Source organism: Adiantum capillus-veneris, chromosome 24 (assembly GCF_014529385.1).
Source record: "Adiantum capillus-veneris isolate H3 chromosome 24, ASM1452938v2, whole genome shotgun sequence".
NCBI lineage: Eukaryota > Viridiplantae > Streptophyta > Polypodiopsida > Polypodiales > Pteridaceae > Adiantum > Adiantum capillus-veneris.
In genome coordinates, this window is record NC_140954.1 from 62,292,647 (window position 1) to 62,314,229 (window position 21,583).

At 45.3% G+C, this 21,583-nt stretch overlaps 1 protein-coding gene across 1 annotated transcript in view; it reads right to left on the reverse strand.

Moving 5' to 3' along the window:
* Positions 1–369: 369 nt before the first annotated feature.
* LOC147426468 (tRNA synthetase class II (D, K and N) family protein) overlaps positions 370–21,583 on the reverse strand; it is a 29,847-nt gene continuing 8,633 nt past the window's right edge. The window contains exons 3-15 of the mRNA XM_086498586.1: positions 4,823–4,932; positions 4,602–4,713; positions 4,456–4,527; positions 4,114–4,205; positions 3,899–4,019; positions 3,703–3,825; positions 3,431–3,626; positions 2,071–2,258; positions 1,905–1,976; positions 1,703–1,801; positions 1,515–1,595; positions 1,384–1,441; positions 370–1,102 (exon numbers count right to left, since the gene is read on the reverse strand). Of these exons, the coding sequence (XP_086354712.1) occupies positions 903–1,102; positions 1,384–1,441; positions 1,515–1,595; positions 1,703–1,801; positions 1,905–1,976; positions 2,071–2,258; positions 3,431–3,626; positions 3,703–3,825; positions 3,899–4,019; positions 4,114–4,205; positions 4,456–4,527; positions 4,602–4,713; positions 4,823–4,932 (1,524 nt within the window). The 3' untranslated portion in view covers positions 370–902. The remainder of the gene's footprint in view (positions 1,103–1,383; positions 1,442–1,514; positions 1,596–1,702; positions 1,802–1,904; positions 1,977–2,070; positions 2,259–3,430; positions 3,627–3,702; positions 3,826–3,898; positions 4,020–4,113; positions 4,206–4,455; positions 4,528–4,601; positions 4,714–4,822; positions 4,933–21,583) is intronic.

Sequence of the window (21,583 nt, forward strand, 5' to 3'; positions counted from 1 at the left end):
AATGTCATTTGCAGCTAAGTTCATTACCAACTTGACTACAGATATAAAGAAATATGTGTATGCAAACTCAGCGTGAAGAGGACGTGTACAGAGCCAGCGTCCAGAGGCCAAACCATACGGTTGGGAATCTTAAGAGCAGTATGAGCACCACAAATGCTGTACCTGATTATTTGCATTCACACAGCCTTCCCATTATTTAATCTAGCCTACATAAACAAGCTGAAAAGTCACACTAATTACATACGAGGATGACACGCTTCTTGATGCCAGGCTTTGAACAAATAGGAAAACCAATGTCAACTCTCTCTCATAGTGGCCTACATATGCAAAAGACAATAAGTGGTTAATGCCTCTTTTCCACAAAAAAAAAAAGGAAGAAAACAAGTTTTACATCACTAACTTGCCATGTGGCATTAATCAACAAGCTTTATGTAACAGTCGACAATTGCTCCCAAGGGTTCCATGCTTTACTAAGGCCTTCCGCAGGCAAAAAAGCATATTGCATCAGTAAAATGTAACTATGCTCTTAGCTTTGAATCCCCAAACCCACTACTACACATTCATTCTGCAAAATCAATGTCACTTGCACTTTGCAGCCGACATTTCCGGTACAAATGACCTAGTAAGTAGAAAACCTTTTGCAACTATGCTTGCATTTGCACTTCGTGTATGGGCATATCTGCACTTCGTGTACGAGCATAGACATGTCCGTTACAAGCCAAAGCCACTTTTTCTATGTACATTTTGGAGTCTTGCAAGTGCTGACATAACGCAATGGAATAATATCCTCCCCAAAGAATGTCATGTATGAAGGGGAGCTGCTTTACTGTCATTTGAGTGCAACAACATATTTTTCTCCCAGCAACCGCGATGAATGAAATGAATATTTCACTCGTGACCTATTAGGAGTTGTGCTGCGTTGAGCCAGCCTTCACATTTGGGGAGAGAGAGAGTTCTTTCAATTGCAGTGAATCAACTTGAGAAGGTGACTGAGTTAGGGCACATTGTGCAGCAGTTGTCTTTGGAAAGGCGATCACATCCCTTATCGACTTTTCCCCAGCAAGAAGCATGACCAACCTATCGAGCCCATACGCAATTCCACCTGCATCGAACACCTCATGAAACATGAGCCCATACAATTCAAGCTTATAACACCACAAGCAGCAGCACTTTGACGAGCCGCACATCCACAAATATAACAGAAGGCCCAACTAGAGCTACATCTCCAAATTGCTAGATAAAGGCTAAAATAGGGTATCAAGAAAAAAGCCTTATAGATGGCTTTGCTTTCCAATCTTGATATTTGAAAGCATCATCTGCTGGCAAATAATATGCACACACAAAATTGGCAAATATGCAAGAACAGCGTCTCTGAAAAATTACCATGAGGAGGGGCACCAAGGTCGAGGGCTTCAAGTAGGTAGCCAAATTTCTCCTCTGCCTGCAGCAAGACATTTTGAAAAATGAGAACTCACATTCTTGCATTTTCTACATTATGGACAACCCATTATTACCTTTTCCAGACTAATGCCTATAATTTCCAGCACCTTCTGTTGGATATCCCTCCTATATATCCTCAAGCTGCCACCACCAATCTGCCATACCAAATACAAGCTCTTATTGTACACTGAAAAATCTACTGCATTTGCAACAACTTGAGATTTCAAAACTCTTCTGAGTCCACAAACTGGTACATGTTCACCTCAACTCCATTGTAGACCAGATCGTACGCTAAAGCCCGAGCTTTCTTGAGGTCTCCCATATCATCCGGATTGGGAGCAGTGAATGGATGATGCAAGGCCTGCTTGCAAGGCAACGCTTGTGATGAAAACAAACATAGACATAGGAGTGCCACAAAGATACATAGACTGGAAAAAATCTAAACCACAAACTTCATCAAATACCTCTAACCTCTGCTCTGACTCATTTGTTTCGAACATTGGAAAATCCGTAATCCAAAGAATAGAATGAACAGGCTGTTCACACAGATAAAAACGATGTGAGGACCTGTTCAAAGCCTCTCCTTTAAAAGCACGAAGAAGCCATTCTTTGCACAGGCTTATCAACCACCTCCATGATGATGTTAATCTGCTCTGCAACAAATCTTCGTAAAGCATCGAGGGTTTTGTTGACTGCTGATGGTTTGCCTACCCCAAAAAGCACAAGGTCTCCAGCTTTTGCATGACAGCTTTGCAAAAACTCTGTTGTGCTTTCAAGGCTCAAACTTGATACGAGAGAGGGAATTCCCTCGAGCTCACCTGACAGACAATATAGCAAGCGATTGCTTTGCCTTAGAATTTGAAGGAGACGCTAAAAAGAAAAGTGTAAATTTTGCTGTGTTGACTACATTAACGTTTGTGATAATGAACTACGACAGTAGTGCTAAACATCTACGGCAAACACCAACAGAATGATATGCTGACTCCCATACTCAAAAAGGAAGTTTCAACTACTTCAATATATAGACAGCATATGTACTAGAAGTTCAATTCTGAATCAATTTCAAAATAATACCAAATTCCTTGCTTTCCCATTCTCTCCTGCTCGTCCTCCACCAGCGACCCCCCCACTCCTCACCTTCCCTTCTCCAGGGCTACCCCCTGCTTGCTTCAGGCCAAGCGGGAGAAACCTGTCCCCCACTTGCCCTTCTGATTTTCAATCTGCCTGCATTGCCACCTTCCACACCTTCGTAGTTCAGCCACCGATTCTCTTCCACCTTGAAGCCACCTTCCCTTGTTTTGCATATGACCAACATACCCCCCCCCCCCCCCCCCCCCCCCCCCCCCCCCAAATTGCGGCTGAAAGACTGTCAGTAACCTACATGAATGATGACCTTGGTCACAAAACACAATGCCCAAGTAAGTATGGCATCTCCCTCAGCCGCCATTGTGGGTTTGCAAAGCAGCTCCATCCTTCCATCCTTTTTTCCTCAGTCAATTCTTACCCAGTCCGGACTAAGACGTCTGAAACAAATTATGGCCATGAGTCATCCAATTCTTCTCCCAGAGCTCTGCCTGCTACTCCAAGGAAACAACATGCTCTTGTCATTGTAAAATTCAAGCAACTAGCCATTGTTTTGAAACTATCTTTATCCATGCAGTCGAAGTAACCTGGTGAAGACTTATGTCGCACTCACCAGGCCCTGACACGTCTCTTTATTGGTCTGCACTGTGCTTTTCGGCATAAGCTCCGAGAAAGTACTGCTGACCTAACAAAGCCAAAACTTCTAAGATCTTTCCTTGGGCTCTTGGATGGAGGCCACTGCCTTTCTTTTTGGCCAGTGGCAGCCTTGCCACATGATTAGACAACGACTTCCTTACTTCCAACTGAAATTTTTACTCAAGCTCTAGCACCCTACTGATCTTGGTACTTCACACCCTACCAGTTCCAATGGCGGAGAATGAAATATAAATTCAAAGGCTCAATTTACCTTCATCTAGTATCTTCAAGAATGGAAGACCCTTTGCTCCTGAACTGATTGCTTGCTGATAAACATCCCCCTTCTTGAGACGTGTTCCTGAAAACTTTGCAGCCCCCCCAGGAACAGACAAAGCTTTCACCACCCCACCAGATGCAATAGCATTACTGAATAACTGAAAACTTGACCCTTTGAAGAGGTTGGTTACCTGATTAAAAATGTAATTAAAATTCCCCGTACAGTATCTTTGGCAAGGACAAAAATATAAAGCGAAATCCACTTACATCCACCAGCTCAAGTCCAAATCGGAGATCTGGTTTATCAGAGCCATAATAGGTCATAGCTTCCTTGTAGGTAAGCCTAGGAAATGGGTTCGGAAGCTCCACTCCCTTCACCTCTCGAAAAACCTAAAATTAATATGAAATCATTAGTGTTCTGAAGTGCTTATAAGCTTGCAGGGTAAATTCACAATTAATATACATGTCTAATAAGATCTTCATTCAACTTAAGCATGTCCTCGAGAGGAGTAAAAGCCAGTTCCATATCCAGTTGTGTAAATTCAGGCTGCCGGTCTGCTCTCAAATCTTCGTCACGAAAGCACCTGCACATTATTACAATAAATAATCTTCTTATAACTCAGCAGGCACTTCTTCAGAATGTGAAACAATTACAGATACTTCCATCCAACATACTACCTTGCAATCTGGTAATATCGATCAAAACCTGATACCATAAGCATCTGCTTAAAAAGCTGAGGACTTTGTGGTAAAGCATAGAACTCCCCTGGCTACAAAAGTAGAAATGATAAAGTATCAAAAACAGGTGGTTAAGAAACAAAAGACAGAAGTAAAATATAATTTGTTCAAAAGAGATTATCACTTCAAAGGGCTTGTCATACAAGGTGGCATTCAAACCAAGTAGCATTATCATCAGGTCTCCTTGTCATAACAGCTTCTAAACATCAAGATATAGCAAAACTTCTTCATTCACAGAAGGAATGTTCCTTTAACAAAACAATACACAAAGCAACATGATACCTGTACTCGGGAAGGAACAAGATAGTCTCGAGCACCTTCAGGGGTTGATCTTGACAATATTGGAGTTTCAATCTGTAACAAACAAGAATTAAAGCAACTAACTTCGAAACTTGCCTGCTGTTACTATCAAAAGCATTAGGACACACCTCCACAAAGTCATGTTCATCCTCCAGGAACCGCCTAATTGCTTTGACAACTTTGTGACGTAGTCGCAGGTTTGTATTCATCTGTGGGCGTCGCAGATCAAGGTGCCGATATCTGACAGTAAACAACTCTGTTTGACAATCCACGAAAACTTCTTGTTTTACAAAAACTTCATTCCATAAATCTGATTCAGTTAGAAAATCAGAAATGTTTTCAGCTATACCTGAGTCGAACTTCTTCTGTAATGACGTCTTTGAATTCTGGAGGAGTTGTGATAAGGAACGGTAAAGCACACCGAACAGAGTTCAATAGCTGTAAGTTTTCTGCAACTACCTACATAAACAAAAGGCCACTTGTAAATTTAAATGGCATCATACTGCACAAAATCAGCAAAAGAAATTTAAGTACAGCCGCTCAGCCTGTATCTTCAATGCCTCTCCCCCTTTATAATGCTCGCCAGCTCGATATAAGTATGTCAGATCAATGACGGGGACTGCCTATATATGGGTCCAAGCCCAAGTTGGCCAGCCCCAAAAAACATCCAATGACCCAAAATTGGAAAATATGGGGAAAGCCTTAATAAATGGCACCTGGACAGAAAATGTTCGGCCAGCGAAGGTGGCCCGGCCTGGACAGACAGTGGTAGATGCAGCCTAAATGTGATGCACCTGGGTGGCCAGCCCAGGGACCAGGAGCACACTAGCCATACAAGCATGCCCTAACCCTAGATGAAGCAGCAAAGTGGTGTAACTCTTAACAATATGCACAACTGGTTTGGCAGGTAGTATGTCGTTTGCATTCATGATGGATTTGTGACGTGAGACGTGATTGCATGGCTATTGCGATTTCCGGGGGTCACACAGTCATTTGACGATTCTCCTACAGGCCCCATCATGCTCACATCTTTGGGTTACAGTCGAAGCATTTGATATGTTCCACCCGTTGTGCATCAATTTGGTCTACATCCGCGGGATCCAGTTTATACCATGATTTGCTGCATTACATTATGGGCCAGCTTCTGATATTCTTGTCGGGGAAGCAGATCTGCCCATTTCGGTTTGCTTTCCCGGCCTGAGAAGAGAGTACCTCCTGCTGTTGTCCAAGATTGGTCTCAAGATTAGAACAGTCTTGGAGACACCGCACATGGCAGTTTCAGTCGCTGCCAAGGCCCCAAGTATACCTACGGTACACGTTTTGGTTCGGGACACCCACGCTCTCCCGAAGGTAGTCCTACTGCCTAGGGAGAGTGGTGGATGGTTCCCCCAAAGCATGGAGTATTCAGGTCTCTAGAACCAGTGCTTCATATGCACACAGATGGGCCATCTTGCAAAGGCTTTTCCTCGCAAGATGGCACGTCCTGCGCCATAGACAAAGCCTACCAAGGCTGGCCAAGCACAAAAGAGACTCAGGTGTCACGTGCACATCTAACCCTATGTGCATGTGGACAAACTACTTCATGACAAGGGTTCAGTCAGTCTAGCCTAGGAGGTGTTCTGGCACCTTTGTGAGTCTGTTCGCAGACCGTGCATGTCCACACACTTAGAGTAGATGCATATCCTCTGGTTGTACACAACATGATCATCAACAGTCACATCCGTTGCACCTTACATTGGTATCAGAGCTTTGGCAGTGTCTGTATCACTCAAGGAAAGAACCACAAAAAAAAAAATTTGCTTGTTGCGGTCACACGTAACCCAAGTCCACTTGGGCGTGTCAATTCCTGATCGTGTTTTTGAAAAGTGACAGGAATCCCAAGAAAGAAGGGCTTGTCCAGCCTCCCCTTGTTTCTCTTTTCACTCATTGAGAGCGGACCGTGCACTTAGCGGCCGGCCAATCGACGTGAGGTGGGAAAAAGCAACCTTGGTGTGAGCGCGAGGCCGCCAAGGGGTGCGCCCGCGGGAAAGAGAAGAGCTCGGGTAAAGAGAAGATCCTTCTCTAACACAGATTGCAAGCTAAAGAAGAACCTCAAGAACCTCAAGACTCAAGAACCCAAGAACCCAAGACCCACAAGAACCCAAGTTCCTCGTGAACTTAAGACCCCAAGACTTCAATGTATGGTCATTACCCGAAGCAGAATGGATACTTCGCATGGAGGTGATGAGCATGGCAGTGGCGAAGAAGAATTTTCCCCACCAGGAGGTTTTTCTGATCCTCCCCCTTCCCCATCTACGCCAAGGATTGCACCAAATCCTATGGAGGCTTTGGTCAAATCGATGATGGACATGATGTTACACCAAGAAGCGCAACGCGTTACCTTGGAGCGTGATCGCCAAGAAAGACAGGAATCCATGGAATGGGAGCGCCAAGAAAGACAAGAATCCATGGAACGGGAGCGCCAAGACAGACAGGCATCCTTGGATCGCGAGTGTGAGCAAGCGTGCTTGGCGGCTAAGGAATGAAAAGAAAGAAAAGCAGCAAGAAAGGCAGCTATTGAGCGTGAGTGTGAGCAAGCACGCTTAGCGGCCGAAGAAAGAAAGGTAGCTATTGAGCGTGAGCGTGAGCGTGAGCGTGAGCGTGAGCGTGAGCGTGAGCGTGAGCGTGAGCGTGAGCGTGAGCGTGAGCGTGAGCGTGAGCAAGCGCGCTTGGCGGCCGAAGAAAGACAGGCAACTATTGAGCGTGAGCGTGAGCAAACGCGCTTGGTGGCCGAAGAAAGACAGGTAGCTATTGAGCGTGAGGGTGAGCAAGCGCGCTTGGCGGCCGAAGCAAGAAAGGAGGCGGCCGAAGAGAGACAAGCGCCTTTGGAGGCAGAGCGTGAGGCGCAGAGAGACCAATGCGTGCGAGAGTTGGTCCGATAGGTTATCACCTCGAAACCCGAGCCGGCCAAAGATATTGGTGGTTCCTCAAGTGGCACAAGCCGAGATTCGAACTCCAACAACCGCGTCACTGAGAAGTTGACTTTCAGCAAGTATGACAGTAAGATGGATGCTAGTGTTATTCATTCTTGGTTGCATCAATTTAATGCTTATTTTGCGACAACTAAGAAGACAGGCAATAGCAAGGTTTTGACGGCAACTATGTACATTGCCGGTGATGCCATTAATTGGTACCACGCATGGAAAGAGGCACATTGACCGCGCACCTAGAGGAAGCCGAGGAAGGCGCGTCCCTTTCTTTCAATTGGGCCGACTTCAAGACAAGCTCAAGGCTCGGTTTATGCCTCCACAGTACCTAGCGCAGTTGAAAGAAGATTGCAGCAACATCAAGCAGAATGGTATGCCAATCATGTCTTTTTCTAACTGTGTTTTGTAGCTCGGTACCCAATTACGTAAATCGGATGATGAGCGCAAAGAGGCTTTTCTTTTCGGGTTGAACGAATATATCAAGTTTGATGTAGAAGTCTTCGACCCCGCGGATCTCAACAAGGCGGTAGCAATTGCTCTCTCCCAAGAGATGAAGCACAACAAGGGCAAGCCTAAGGAGAACAAGTCGTCTCAAAGTACCTCCCAGACTTCTTAGAACCCTCAGAATGCTAAGAATGGTAAGAATGGTAAGAACGGTAACTCTTCTAACCAATCTTCCTCTAATTCTTTGGAAAAGAACTCTAACAATAAATCTAAAGGTAAAGCTAAAACACCTGCTAAACCTAAGCTCACCCCTGATGAAAAAGCCGCAAAAGGAATTATAGGAGGATACATAATAGCAGAAGAACAAGTCATTTATGTAAAGGAAGGTCATTGTTATCAATGTCACGTCAAGGTCACATTAAAGCGGCTTGTCCTAAGACAGCCCAACTAAAGAACCTAAGGCACCCACAGCAACCACAAGCACTTTAATGAACCAAGTTAAATCTTCTCATGTCTCTGACACACACATTGATGAGTCTCCCATGAAGTGTTATGGTCATGTAAAGGGTCAGCGTTTTGTCATATTGTTTTATCCAGGCAGTTTGCATGATGTGATTAGTGCCTCTCTTGTAGAGAGAGCTCGCCTAGAGGTTAGTCAGACATCTCCTCTCGAGGTGTCAAGCTTCGCTCCCAGTATGGACTCTCTCATCACACAAGAGTGCCTTGATGTGTTGTTTACAGTTGAACAAGCTTCTTTCCGTAGAAAATTTGTCGTGTTTCCTCTCTTAGGATGTGATATGCTTTTGGGCATTAGATGATTTCGTGAGCATGACCCTCTCATTGATTGGGAGGATAATACTCTCACATTAAATGCCAAGAGTGACTCTCCCATGGTCATTCGTGTTGAGGAGGGTCTGCATTCTTTGCCTCTCATTTCTCATGTGTAGGTAAAGCGTGAATTACACCGAGGAGCACAAGCAGCATTCATCTATGCTACTCCAGTTACCCAGAGCATTCAGGCTCCAGACAGGTATTCAGCTTTGTTTACCAAGTTTAAGCATCTCTTTTTGCAGGATGATCTTCCACCCCGTCTCCCACCCAAGCAGCCGGAGGACCATCGCATCGAGCTTACGGAGGGGGCACAACCAGTCAGTAAGGCTCCCTACCGTCTGAACAAGACACAGGAGGAAGAGTTAGAGCGGCAACTCCAGGAGTTGGTGGCTAGAGGATTCATACGTCCTAGTGTAAGTCCTTTTGCTGCTCCTATTTTGTTTGTCAGCAAGAAGGATGGTTCGTCTCGTTTGTGTGTTGATTACAGGGCATTGAACAAGATGACCGTCAAGAACAAGTTTCCGATGCCTCGCATTGAGTATATCCTTGATAGGCTCAATGGGGCAAAGGTCTTTAGCAAGGTCGATCTCAAAAGTGGATACCATCAGGTGAGGGTATTCAAAGGCGACATCTTCAAGACCGCTTTTCGCACAAAGCGAGGGCAATGGGAGTATGTAGTTATGCCTTTTGGATTGATAGGTGTCGTGGGTACATTTAACCGTCTCATGGTAGGCCGTTTTGGCGATATGGTTGGTGTATGTGTTCATCTCTCTTGATGACATTCTCATTTTTTCTGCATCGTGGGAACAACATGAAAGGGATGTAGAAAGGGTATTGACCCATTTGGATGAGTGTCAATTGTACATTGCAGCTAAGAAATCTGAGTTTTTTCTCACTGAAGTTACTTATCTCGGTTATATCATTTCTGCAGAAGGCGTCAAGCTAGACCCCACGAAGGTGGAACAGGTACGTAATTGGGATTTGCCCAAAATTGCATATGATGTGCGTTCTTTTCTTGGTTTATGTCAAGATATAGTTCGCACATAGAGAATTTTACACACATTGCCACACCCATGACTAATGTTTTGAAAGGGATAAAGACTCGCCGTCAGCGCGAGATTTACCCGAGGCAGTCATTGAGGCTTTCGCAGCTCAATAGTGCAAAAAAGAACTATTCAGTTTATGATAAAGAACTTTTGTCTGTCATTCACTCTCTTAAGCATTGGAAGCATTTTTTGTATGGTAGAGAGTTTATAGTTCACACACATCACCAAGCCCTCAAGTGGCTCCAGTCTATGCCTAGTGCACATTGCAGTGATCGCCAAGCACGGTGGTCACAATTTTTTGAGCAATTTGGAGGTTTGATTGAGTATGTGCCTGGAAAAGCTAACCCTGTTGCAGATACGTTAAGTTGCAAAGGACAGATTTTGGCTCTTGAGTCAGGATCCACAGTTTCTCTTCAGCGTGTGTCTTTCAACAGCATTAAGAACTAGTATACGGATTCCGAGTTTGATAAGCAATGGTTGCAAGCTCTTGCTTCCCAAGGGCCAAGCAACTATCTCATTCGTGATGGTTTGTTGTATTTTCATCAACATCTATGTGTGTTGCCCTCTCTCAGGCAAACCATATTGCATGATGCACGTGACTCTCTCACGGGTGGGCACAGGGGAATGAACACCACTTTGGAGAAAATAGAAAGATTCTTTTATTGGCCTAAAATGCGAAAAGATGTGTTTCGTTATGTCACATAGTGCACTATATGTCAAAAGATAAAAGCTCCTCAAGGTAAGCAGCAAGTCCTCTTGCTTCTGCCGCCTATTCCCGATGGACCTTTTCAAGATATTTCCATGGATTTTGTGACTAACCTTCCACCTACTTTGCATTCAAGGAACACTCAATGTTTGACAATTGTTGATCATTTCAACAAGTTTTGCATGTTAATTCCTTGTAAGGCCACAATCACCGCACAAGATGTAGCACGGTTGTTTATAAAGCATTGGTTGTCACCAGCGTGTAACTACTATCTATCCTTTTTGTTGATTTCTTTCTTATTATCTATTTACTTTCACTTTTTGGAAACACCCCTCGGGAAATCTAACTACCCTGCATTGCATAGCTAGTGTGGAACTGTCCAGAGGGAGTCCAGGCCTGAGGGCAAGAGAGCACTAAGGTTGGACAAAGACTACGGTTAGCCAAAGTGGGGTCATTGACTAGCCAAAGTGGAATCCTTTGCTACACAGCCTACATTTCAGTTCTGGGTGTGGCTCCAGTGTACAAAGGGGGTCAGAAGACCTAGAAGACCTAGAAAGATACAATGGCAGTATCTCCTAAAATTTAGGTAACTGCTATTTTGGGACCTGAAAATGTGTTTGCGTCATTACCTCCAGAATGACAAGGAGAACATTTTCTTACTCTGCCATGAAGTCAACTAGGCAACCGGTTGGGAGATTTTTAGGCGGCAACCCCGAAACGGGAAAATGCTTGTAAATGCGCCAAGTGGCACATTCTGGTGCACTTTCCTCATGCAACAAGAAGTGGCGCTGATTTTTAAGCTGGGAGAGGCTCATTTTCAGTTTTTGTCACACGTTAAGAGCTATGGAGTGCTTGCTTTCCCTCCTATGTACAGTGCGGTGCCAGGAGTGATGCCCTGCACGCTACGCATTGTCCTCTCTCTCCCCTATGGCAGTATGTTATGCCCCTCTAGTGGGCTTTTCATTTGACCAATGTACAGTTGTGTGGGTTCATGCGCGATTGCCGAGGCAAGAGCCTCTTGCACAGGTACTGGATTAGCTAGCGGCTAATCCCCCGCAGGTACAGGTGAATTCGGAGAGGTTTCACGCCAAAAATCTCGTCCGATTCAAAGGTCAAGTAGCCCTACAGGTGCGGGAGCTTGAGGACTTGCTACGGATGCGACCGGCACGCGAAATGGAGCCCGAAACAGTAAATTACAGCCTGCTGTGTATTTTTGCAGGTTTAGGGTTTTGGCCCTAAACGGTCCCTAATACCCCCAGGAGGTTCGGGTACGCGAAGGGACCGCTGTACAGGTGATCTGGCGCATTTTCGGGGCTGAAAACAAAGAATTCAGCGTGCTGCAGATTCTCGCCAGGTTTTGCAAAGTGCCCGTATGCGTCGGGAAGGTCATTCAATGCGTGGGAATACTGACTGTGAAGGGTCCTAGTACAATTATGCTGCCGAAATCGGGCCGGAACAGTTGAAATTCAGCCAAGTTTGTGCGGGGCAGCTTGTAAGGAACCACAGCGTTTATTCCCTCTTTTAAACAATAAAGAAATACCGAAAGGGACGCCTAAGTTAGGGGCCAATCTGGTGTCGGTCTACTCATACAGGTGCAATCTAGCAGCCTGTATCCCTCTCCCCTTTGTTGTGTCTTGAAAGTACAGGTAGAATAGACGACTAATAATGGGTGAAAGCTAAATCAAGGTTTGAAGTAAAGTCTACCGCCCTTTTTGAAAGTACATGCCGGTTTCATGGTTCCATCCACAGGACTAAATCACTTTTTCCCATAGAAGTGAGCCTTGGTCAGTTTGGGTTTGAAGACACAGGGGATCATAGACCAGGCACAGGAAATTGCAATTATGGCTGACAGTCCAGATGATATGACTGAAGAGGTTTCCTCTTCACAGGGTCAACAGACACATGAAGTGGGTGAGTCTTCAAGACCACCACAGACGGATGATGATATATTCAGGACCCAGTTGGCTACTGTTGTGGCTATGTTCACACAAGTAATGCAGAACCCGAGGTTTTTAGCCTTTCTGCAACCTCCTCTTCCGTCTCAGCAAGTTGGGTCACTGGATCATATTCAAAAGCCTGTTAAGGCTCGAGCACAGGTGATTCATACTGCATAGTCAATGGAAACACCTATACACTTGACGGAGAACATGCAGTCTCCACAACCTATGCCTAAGGTGTAGGAACAGGTGGCTGAGATGCCAGTCTTTCAAGCTGTATCAGTTCAGCCAGCCACTTTTCAGCAGCCTATAGCTGGTTCTAATGGGCAGGGAAGCAACCTACAGGCTATGCAACAAGTCTTCCCACCACCTTCAGTACACCCTGGCTATTTTGGAGGTGGATCGGTATTCCAAAGCATGGCTGGTCATGCACCTGGAAATCAGTTTTACACGCCAGGAACAGTGTTCGGGGGTGCTCAAACGATGATGCCTAACCCCATGTATGGTGTCACGGGCATGCTACCAGGGTTTCAAAGCACTCAGGGCCAATTTGGGATGCCACAGGCAAATTTTGGTATGGCTGGAATTACAAATCAGCAGCCAAATATGGCATTTCTAGGTCAACTTAATTGCGGTCAGGGAACACAAATGAACACTAACAGTGTTCCCATGTTTCAGTCACTTCCATATGACAATTTGACGCCGCTGGAGAAGCCAACTCCGTACAAAGAAGGTGGCAAAGGTGTGACTTTCACGACCTTTACAGGGTTTGATGACAGGAAGAAGGCTCTCTCATTCCTCCAACAGTTTGACAAGGCCTATGCAGGGGGAAACTTTACAGAGGCTTCAAAGGTCCGCAAGGCAGCCGCAGCCACTTTCTTAACAGGGAATGCAGGACAATGGTGGACAACTTTATTGCTGCAAGGGCAAGCTCCGTCCACATGGATTTACTTCAAGCAGATTTTTGCAACAGCATGGTTATCTGATGACTTTGAAGCAGATGTCATGACAGAATGGCACCAGCTTAATGCTGCTACTTGCAAGAATCTAGATGATTACAATCGGAAGTTTTGGAAAGCTCTACTTCCAGTGACTTCCTATAGGTTTGTGCCATTGACAGAACAGATTGAAAAATACTGTCGTGGCCTACCCAAAGGATTGAGAAAATACTGCACGAAGACCAAAGTCACTACTTTGACGCAACTCATCGAGGTAGCAAACACTGGCAATGGTTTGCTCAAGGGAGAAGATTGTGAATTCAATACTTGCGTCAAGGAAGGATCAGCCAAGAAAAATTCAGCGAAGAAGTATGTTCCCAAGGAGGCTCCGAAAGGGACTCAGGAGCCAGCCAACGCAAGGAAAGACAAAGCTACGGCTGAATCAGAAAAGGGACCAGCGAAGAAATGGAAAAGACGTTTTCCTCGCAAGTCGGAAGAGCAAAATAAGGTCCTTGGGTCAGAGAACAAATGCTTTATCTGTGAGCAGCCTGGCCATATTGCTTACAACTATCCTACAAAGAAAAGGCCAGTTGATTCTGAAGACAAGGAGGACACGAAAGGAAAGAAGCCCATGGCTGGTCTAGTGCCAGATATGGTGGGCGATAAGCCAAATTCAGATGCAAGTGAGCTTTGCAGAGCATGGGGAAAGGTCAGGGATCAAACAGTGCTTATCTTCTTTGATCCAAGGGCCAAAGCCAACTTCATTTCCCCAGAATTGGCTTCAAAGTTGGGAATCAGACCTGAAGAGATGGGGTATACAACCGAGGCAGATTTGGCATGTCCTGGCCATACATAGGCTGTGACACCCATCATCGGAAAGTTGCGCCTACATATCCGGTCCTATGTAGATGCTGAAGAATTTTACATCATGCCACTGGACGGATGTGATGTGTTGTTAGGTATTCCTTGGTTGTTTCGTGTACAGGGAATCATGGATGCCTACAACAAAAAGATCACTGTACAGAGCAGGGGAAAGACTCACATTCTGGATGTAAAGCTTAAAGGGGAGCCTATTCCCACTGTATCAGCTTCTGCTATTACTTCTGTAATGAAAAAGCATCTTTCTGCGTACTTGGTTTTTGCACGTGAAGTGTCAGATTGTGATGAATCAAATTTATCTGTGCTAGATAAAGAAAGGTCAATGTTTTTACGACAGTATAGTGCCTGTTTTTCCGATTCATTACCGTCTCAATTACCGCCAGAATGACCCGAGGACCATGCGATAGATTTGGTGCCAGGCAGTAGCCCACCAAATAAGCCTCTGTACAGGGTTAGTGCGGCTCAGCAGAAAGAGATAATGGGCCAAGTACAGGAGCTGTTAGAAAAGGGGTTGATTCAGCCCAGTTCATCCCCATTCTGTTCTCCAGTGTTGTTGGTGTAGAAAAAGGATGGCTCATGGCGTATGTGCATCGACTACCGTGCACTGAACAAGAATACCATCAAGAATAGGTTCCCTATACCTAGAATTGATGACATTCTGGACAAATTAGAAGGAGCAGCTATGTTTAGCAGGATAGATCTAAAGAGTGGGTACCATCAGATCCGCATTAGATCAGAGGATGTGCACAAGACTGTTTTTAGAACAACGTTTGGCCTTTACGAATTTTTAGTGATGCCCTTTGGTCTCACAAATGCTCGTGCTACGTTCAATAGGATGATGGATAGAATTTTCCGTCCACACCAGCAGTTTGTTGGTACATTCTTTGATGACATGATAGTCTACTCAAAGAATGAAGAGGAGCATAGGCATCACTTGGCCATTGTGTTCAAAGAGCTACGCAGTCATAGGTTGCTCATCAATGCAAAGAAAAGTGAATTTTTTCTGGAAGAGATTCATTTTCTCGGACACATTGTCTCAAAGGATGGTGTCAAAATGGATCCTGCAAAAGTTGAAGCGATCAAGTCATGGCCAGATTTGAAGACGGTGCATGATGTCCGAAGCTTCTTGGGACTATGCTCCTATTACAGAAGGTTTATCCGAAATTTTGCTGAGATTGCTTCACCTTTACATGCTCTTCAAAAGAAGGCAGTCACCTTTAGATGGACACAGAAAGAGATTTCAGCTTTTAATCTCTTAAAGGAAAAGATGACTTCAGATCCAGTCATTGTGTTGCCAGATCTTAGGAAGTCATTTGTGGTCCAGTGTGATGCCTGCGGTAGTAGCATTGGTGCAGTGCTAATGCAAGATGGCAGGGTAGCAGCCTATGAGAGCAGAATTTTGCAAGGGCCAGAGATGACCATGCAGGTCTATGAGAAAGAGTTACTGGCTGTGATTCATGCGCTCTTAAGTTGGAAACACTACCTGCTAGGTGCAGATTTTGTTGTCCAAACGGACCATCAGACCTTGCGATACTTCTTGACACAGACAAAGTTATCTGAGAAGCATATGCGATGGGCAAACATCTTGTCCATGTTCCATTTTCAGATTGTGCATGTGGAAGGCAAGAAGAACGTTGTGGCTGATGCCTTGTCAAGGAAGCCACAAATTTCAGCTGTGTCAATTCCTTATCATCATGAACTTGATGATATGAGAGAACAGTATGCCAATGATGAAGATTTTGCAAGGGTCTTCGAGCAGCTAATGGATGGACAACGTCATGAACACTATCTTCTCAGAGATGGGTTCATGATGATGCATGGCAAATTGTGTGTCACAAAGCCATTGCGACGCAAAGTTATGGAAGAGAGTCATGTCCCACCGTATGCAGGGCATCGTGGTATCGATGCTACAGTTAAAGCGGTTGAGACATTCTTCTATTGGCCTACATTGAGAAGAGATGTGGATGCCTTTGTGCGAGAATGCCTAATTTGCCAGAAGGTCAAGTTTGACAGGCAAAAGGCACCAGGGTTATTGCAACCACTACCTATTCCAGATAAACCATGGGAAAGTATTGCTATGGATTTTATATTTGATCTTCTGAGAACGCAGACAGGAAACGATGGTATTCGGACCATTATTTGCAAATTTAGCGAACAGGCTCATTTTATTCCTGTCACGAAGAAGATAAAGCCAGATCAGATGGCACGCTTGTTTATAAGCAATATTTTCAAGTATCATGGCATGCCACAGTCGATTGTTAGCGACCGTGACCCACGCATGACAAGTTTGTTCTGGAGAGGCTTGTTTGAGAATATGGGCACCACGCTCAAATTCTCTTCGTCATTTCATCTTCAAACAGATAGGCAGTCAGAAGAGGCAAATTCTATTGTCCTAGATCTGCTAAAGTGCTACGTGTCAGAGCATAAAGGAGAGTGGGAGCAATATTTGCCATTGGTGGAGTATGCATACAATAATACAGTGCATTCATCAACTGGCAAGGCACCTTTTGAGATAGTTGAAGGTGGCAAGCAAGTTCCTCCCATACTGCATACAAAGGACAAGATATTTGAAGCAGATAAGTATGTTCAGGACATGGATGAAATGTACAAAAAGGTCAAAGTGGCCTTGGAAAAGACTCGAGCAAAGCAAAAGAAAGCAGCTAATCGTCACCTTCGTGAAGTGGTATTTTCACTTGGTGATTGGGTGCTTCTACGCTTTGAAAAGACAAGGTTAAAGAAGATGAAGAGCAAGGAAAGACTGTTTCCAAAGCTCAGCATGAGTTACTATGGGCCTTTTCAAGTGTGCGACATAATCAGTGATGTTGCATATAGGCTGAAATTGCCTAACAGTTGGAAGATTCACAATGCGTTTCATGTGAGTCTTCTCAGACCCTATGTGGGTGATGTGCCAGAAGATATGCCAGCTGAAGATCAGCCGGAAGTCGAGGAACTTGACGAGATCTTGGTCCCGGAACAGATTTTGGCACATAAAGAAAGGAAAGTGAAAGGCAAGGTTGCTAGGCGTTACTTGGTAAAGTTCAGAAACTATCCACCAATGGATGCTAAGTGGATGGAAGAAGGTGAACTTGCAGAGTCACCAAGTGTGTTATCACTTTACCTGGAAGCCTTCGATTTGCAACCTACCTTGACCCCTTGAGTTTCAAAGCTACATGGATTGTCAGTGTGACAATGGCTTCTGAAACAAATGATGTACATGGTATTTAAAGTGACCTCAAATGAAATACCTGTTACATGAATGTTAGAGCTGTACACATCGTCAGTTTGGCAATTGCTCTTATGGAATGTCCAAAAGTGTGCTTGGTGCTATAGAAGTGAGTATTTCTTGTCAGTTTGTCAAGAATACAGTAATTGCTTCTATTAAAGAGTACATGTGTAACTGCATTCTTAAACTGTCGGTTTGGGTATGCTCGAAAGTGTTACGGGATCCAGCGTGTACTATAGGACAGTGGCAAAATGTGTAGCTAGCATTTTGTCATTGGAAAGTTAGTGACTCAAAGCAATGGCAAAGTGCAAAGCTACCACTATGTCATTGGGACAGGGTTCACACGCAGGCAATACATGTGTTGACGAGGTGTTGAATACACCAAAGTTGACAATGAGCATGTATGTGTCGACAGGTGTTGAATACATCAGCGTTGACTGTGAGCATGTACGACATAGATACAAACGAGGACGTTTGAGATTTCAAGAGGGGAGTATGTCACCAGCGTGTAACTACTATCTATCCTTTTTGTTGATTTCTTTCTTATTATCTATTTACTTTCACTTTTTGGAAACACCCATTTCTAACTGCCCTGCATTGCATAGCTAGTGTGGAACTGTCCAGAGGGAGTCCAGGCCTGAGGGCAAGAGAGCACTAAGGTTGGACAAAGACTATGGTTAGCCAAAGTGGGGTCATTGACTAGCCAAAGTGAAATCCTTTGCTACAGAGCCTACATTTCAGTTCTGGGTGTGGCTGCAGTGTACAAAGGGGGTCAGAAGACCTAGAAAGATACAATGGCAGTATCTCCTAAAATTTAGGGAACTGCTATTTTGGGACCTGAAAATGTGTTTGCGTCATTACCTCCGGAATGAGAAGGAGAACATTTTCTTACTCTGCCATGAAGTCAACTGCGCAACCGGTTGGGAGATTTTTAGGCGGCAACCCCGAAACGGGAAAATGCTTGTAAATGCGCCAAGTGGCATATTCTGGTGCACTTTCCTCATGCAACAAGAAGTGGCGCTGATTTTTAAGCTGGGAGAGGCTCATTTTCAGTTTTTGTCACAGGTTAAGAGCTATGGAGTGCTTGCTTTCCCTCCTATGTACAGTGCGGTGCCAGGAGTGATGCCCTGCACGCTACGCACTACCCTCTCTTTCCCCTATGGCAGTATGTTATGCCCCTCTAGTGGGCTTTTCATTTGACCAATGTACAGTTGTGTAGGTTCATGCGCGATTGCCGAGGCAAGAGCCTCTTGCACAGGTACTGGATTAGCTAGCGGCTAATCCCCCGCAGGTACAGGTGAATTCGGAGAGGTTTCACGCCAAAAATCTCGTCCGATTCAAAGGGCAAGTAGCCCTACAGGTGTGGGAGCTCGAGGACTTGCTACGGATGCGACCGGCACGCGAAATGGAGCCCGAAACAGTAAATTACAGCCTGCTGTGTATTTTTGCAGGTTTAGGGTTTTGGCCCTAAACGGTCCCTAATACCCCCAGGAGGTTTGGGGACGCGAAGGGACCGCTATACAGGTGATCTGGAGCATTTTCGGGGCTGAAAACAGAGAACAGCGTGCTGCAGATTCTCGCCAGGTTTTGCAAAGTGCCCGTATGCGTCGGGAAGGTCATTCAATGCGTGGGAATACTGACTGTGAAGGGTCCTAGTACAGTTATGCTGCCGAAATCGGGCCGGAACAGTTGAAATTCAGCCAAGTTTGTGCGGGGCAGCTTGTAAGGAACCACAGCGTTTATTCCCTCTTTTAAACAATAAAGAAGTACCGAAAGGGGCGCCTAAGTTAGGGGCCAATTTGGTGTCGGTCTACTCATACAGGTGCAATCTAGCAGCCTGTATCCCTCTCCCCTTTGTTGTGTCTTCAAAGTACAGGTAGAATAGATGACTAATAATGGGTGAAAGCTAAATCAAGGTTTGAAGTAAAGTCTACTGCCCTTTTTGAAAGTAGGCCGGTTTCTTTGATTCCCCCTCTGTGGCTTGCCGAAATCGATTGTTTCACATAGGGATGTTAAGTTCACGTCCAATTTTTGGCGCGCACTCTTTGAAAATTTTGGCACTAAGTTGAATTTTTCATCGGCTTTTCATCCACAGTCAAATGGTCAGACAGAGATTTACAATCAATTGTTTTTAAGTCATATGTGCATGATCAACAGTCTCATTGGGAGCTCTATCTCCCATTGGTTCGGGCTATTTTGAATGACTCTTTTTCCTCTGCCATTGGTCAAACTCCGTATGAGGCAGCTTTTGGCCGTCCGTTCCAGTCACTTTTGACTCGCTCGATCAGTCAAATGCCTGATGCCAATGCTGAAAGTCAGTCGTTGGATGAGATTTTTGAGAGTGTGAAGCTTCGGCTAAGCAAGGCTCAGGAGTCTTGCTCACGGAAGGCTAATAAGCATCGTCAGGAAGTTTCGATCAAGGAAGAGATTGAGTGTATTTAAGAATCATGAAGCAACGTCTTAAGCAAGTTGGAAAGAAGTGTCCAAAGCTGTCTTTTCGAATGTATGGTCCATTTCCTGTCATTAAAAAGATAAATGAGGTTTCAATGAAATTGCAATTGCCTAACTCATGGTCAATGCACAACGTTTTCCCTGTTTCTTGGTTGAAGTGTTTCAAGGAATGCCTCCAAAGGACATTTCGGAAGAAGAAGAACCGGAGATCATCGATGAAGCTGAAGTTATGGAGCTGGAGCAAGTGTTGTTGCATCGGTTTCGCCATGGTTCAAAAAAGTAAGTGAGGAAGTACTTTTTGAAGTTCAAGGATAGAGGAACCCACGGAGCAGTGTGGGTTAATGAAGAGTTTTTCAAAGATTATCCCGAGATGTTGGCAGCCTACAAAGAAGCCATGCAGATCTGTACCCGTACCTCACTTTAAAAAGGAGGGAATATCACGTGCAAATCTAACCCTATGTGCATTTGGACAAGCTACTTCATGATAAGGGTTCAGTCAGTCTAGCCTAGGAAGTGTTCTGGCACCTTTCTGAGTCTATTCGCAGACCGTGCATGTCCAGACACTTAGAGTAGATGCATATCCTCTAGTTGCACACACCATGATCATCAACATTTACATCCGCTGCACCTTACATCAGGGAAGGAAGCACAGGTTGGCAACTCTTTAGAGTCGGGTGCCCAATGAGTTGAGCATTGGCAACAAGTGCATGGCCATCGCCGTCGGGGACACGCTCGCTATACAAGCCCCCCTACTGGCCGACCTACGACAAGCCAGCAGCATTGGGTTCCTATAGGGAACCGTTTTGACCCTCTACAACTGGATGTATTTGAAGAGATTCCTTCCACCCTAGTCTCGCCACCGCCAGCTCCTCCTCCTCCCCCGCCTATCGCCTCCACTACCCCGCCTCCTCATGCCCCTCCCCCACCCTCTCCCCTTGCCCCTCCCATCTCACCCACTAGACCCTCAATCTCGGCTCCTAGCCCGTCTCATACCCCTCCTCCATCGGCCTAGAGAACAGGACAATCCTGCCACTCGACGATCTCTCAGCAAAGCTTTTGCAACGAGCCTACTGGCTTGGGGGGGGGGGGGGGGGGGGGGGGGGGGGGGAGCCCTACCTGAGGATGCCACTTTTGGTGCACGCTTCTCCTTTTGATTCGGTCCCTCAAGAGCTCGCCAGCTTTGACATTTGTCAGCCGTCGGCGATGGGATTTTTTGACTACGACTTTGCACGCTTTCTTGGTGACCCATCTCTTGACTCCAGGAGTACATGTTCTTATTCAAGCAACCAAAGATGCAAATGCCTTGGACACAACGGTTGGTTTCTCTTTTCCGTTGTGTGGTAGGGATCACATAGAGTAGACTATACATACAGAGTTGGATTGGCTCCATGTCCAAGCTCTTGAGTTCTCTCATCATACGAGGGACTTGGGAGTGACAGACTTGACCCTATGGCCGTTGGCCAAGTTCTCAGTGACGCTGCATGATGCAACAGGTTGTACACACGTTGTGGTATACTTCTTTGCAAACACCCAGAGTGCATCTTGTTGTGTATATGTACATGAGGATACCTTGACAGAGGATATAGCTCTACGGACTACACGTTCATCTAGGGCATGGATCGGACAGACACTTCAAACAAGCTTATCTCGGGGTCACTCAGATACAGATTACTCCCCATCCAAGCGGGC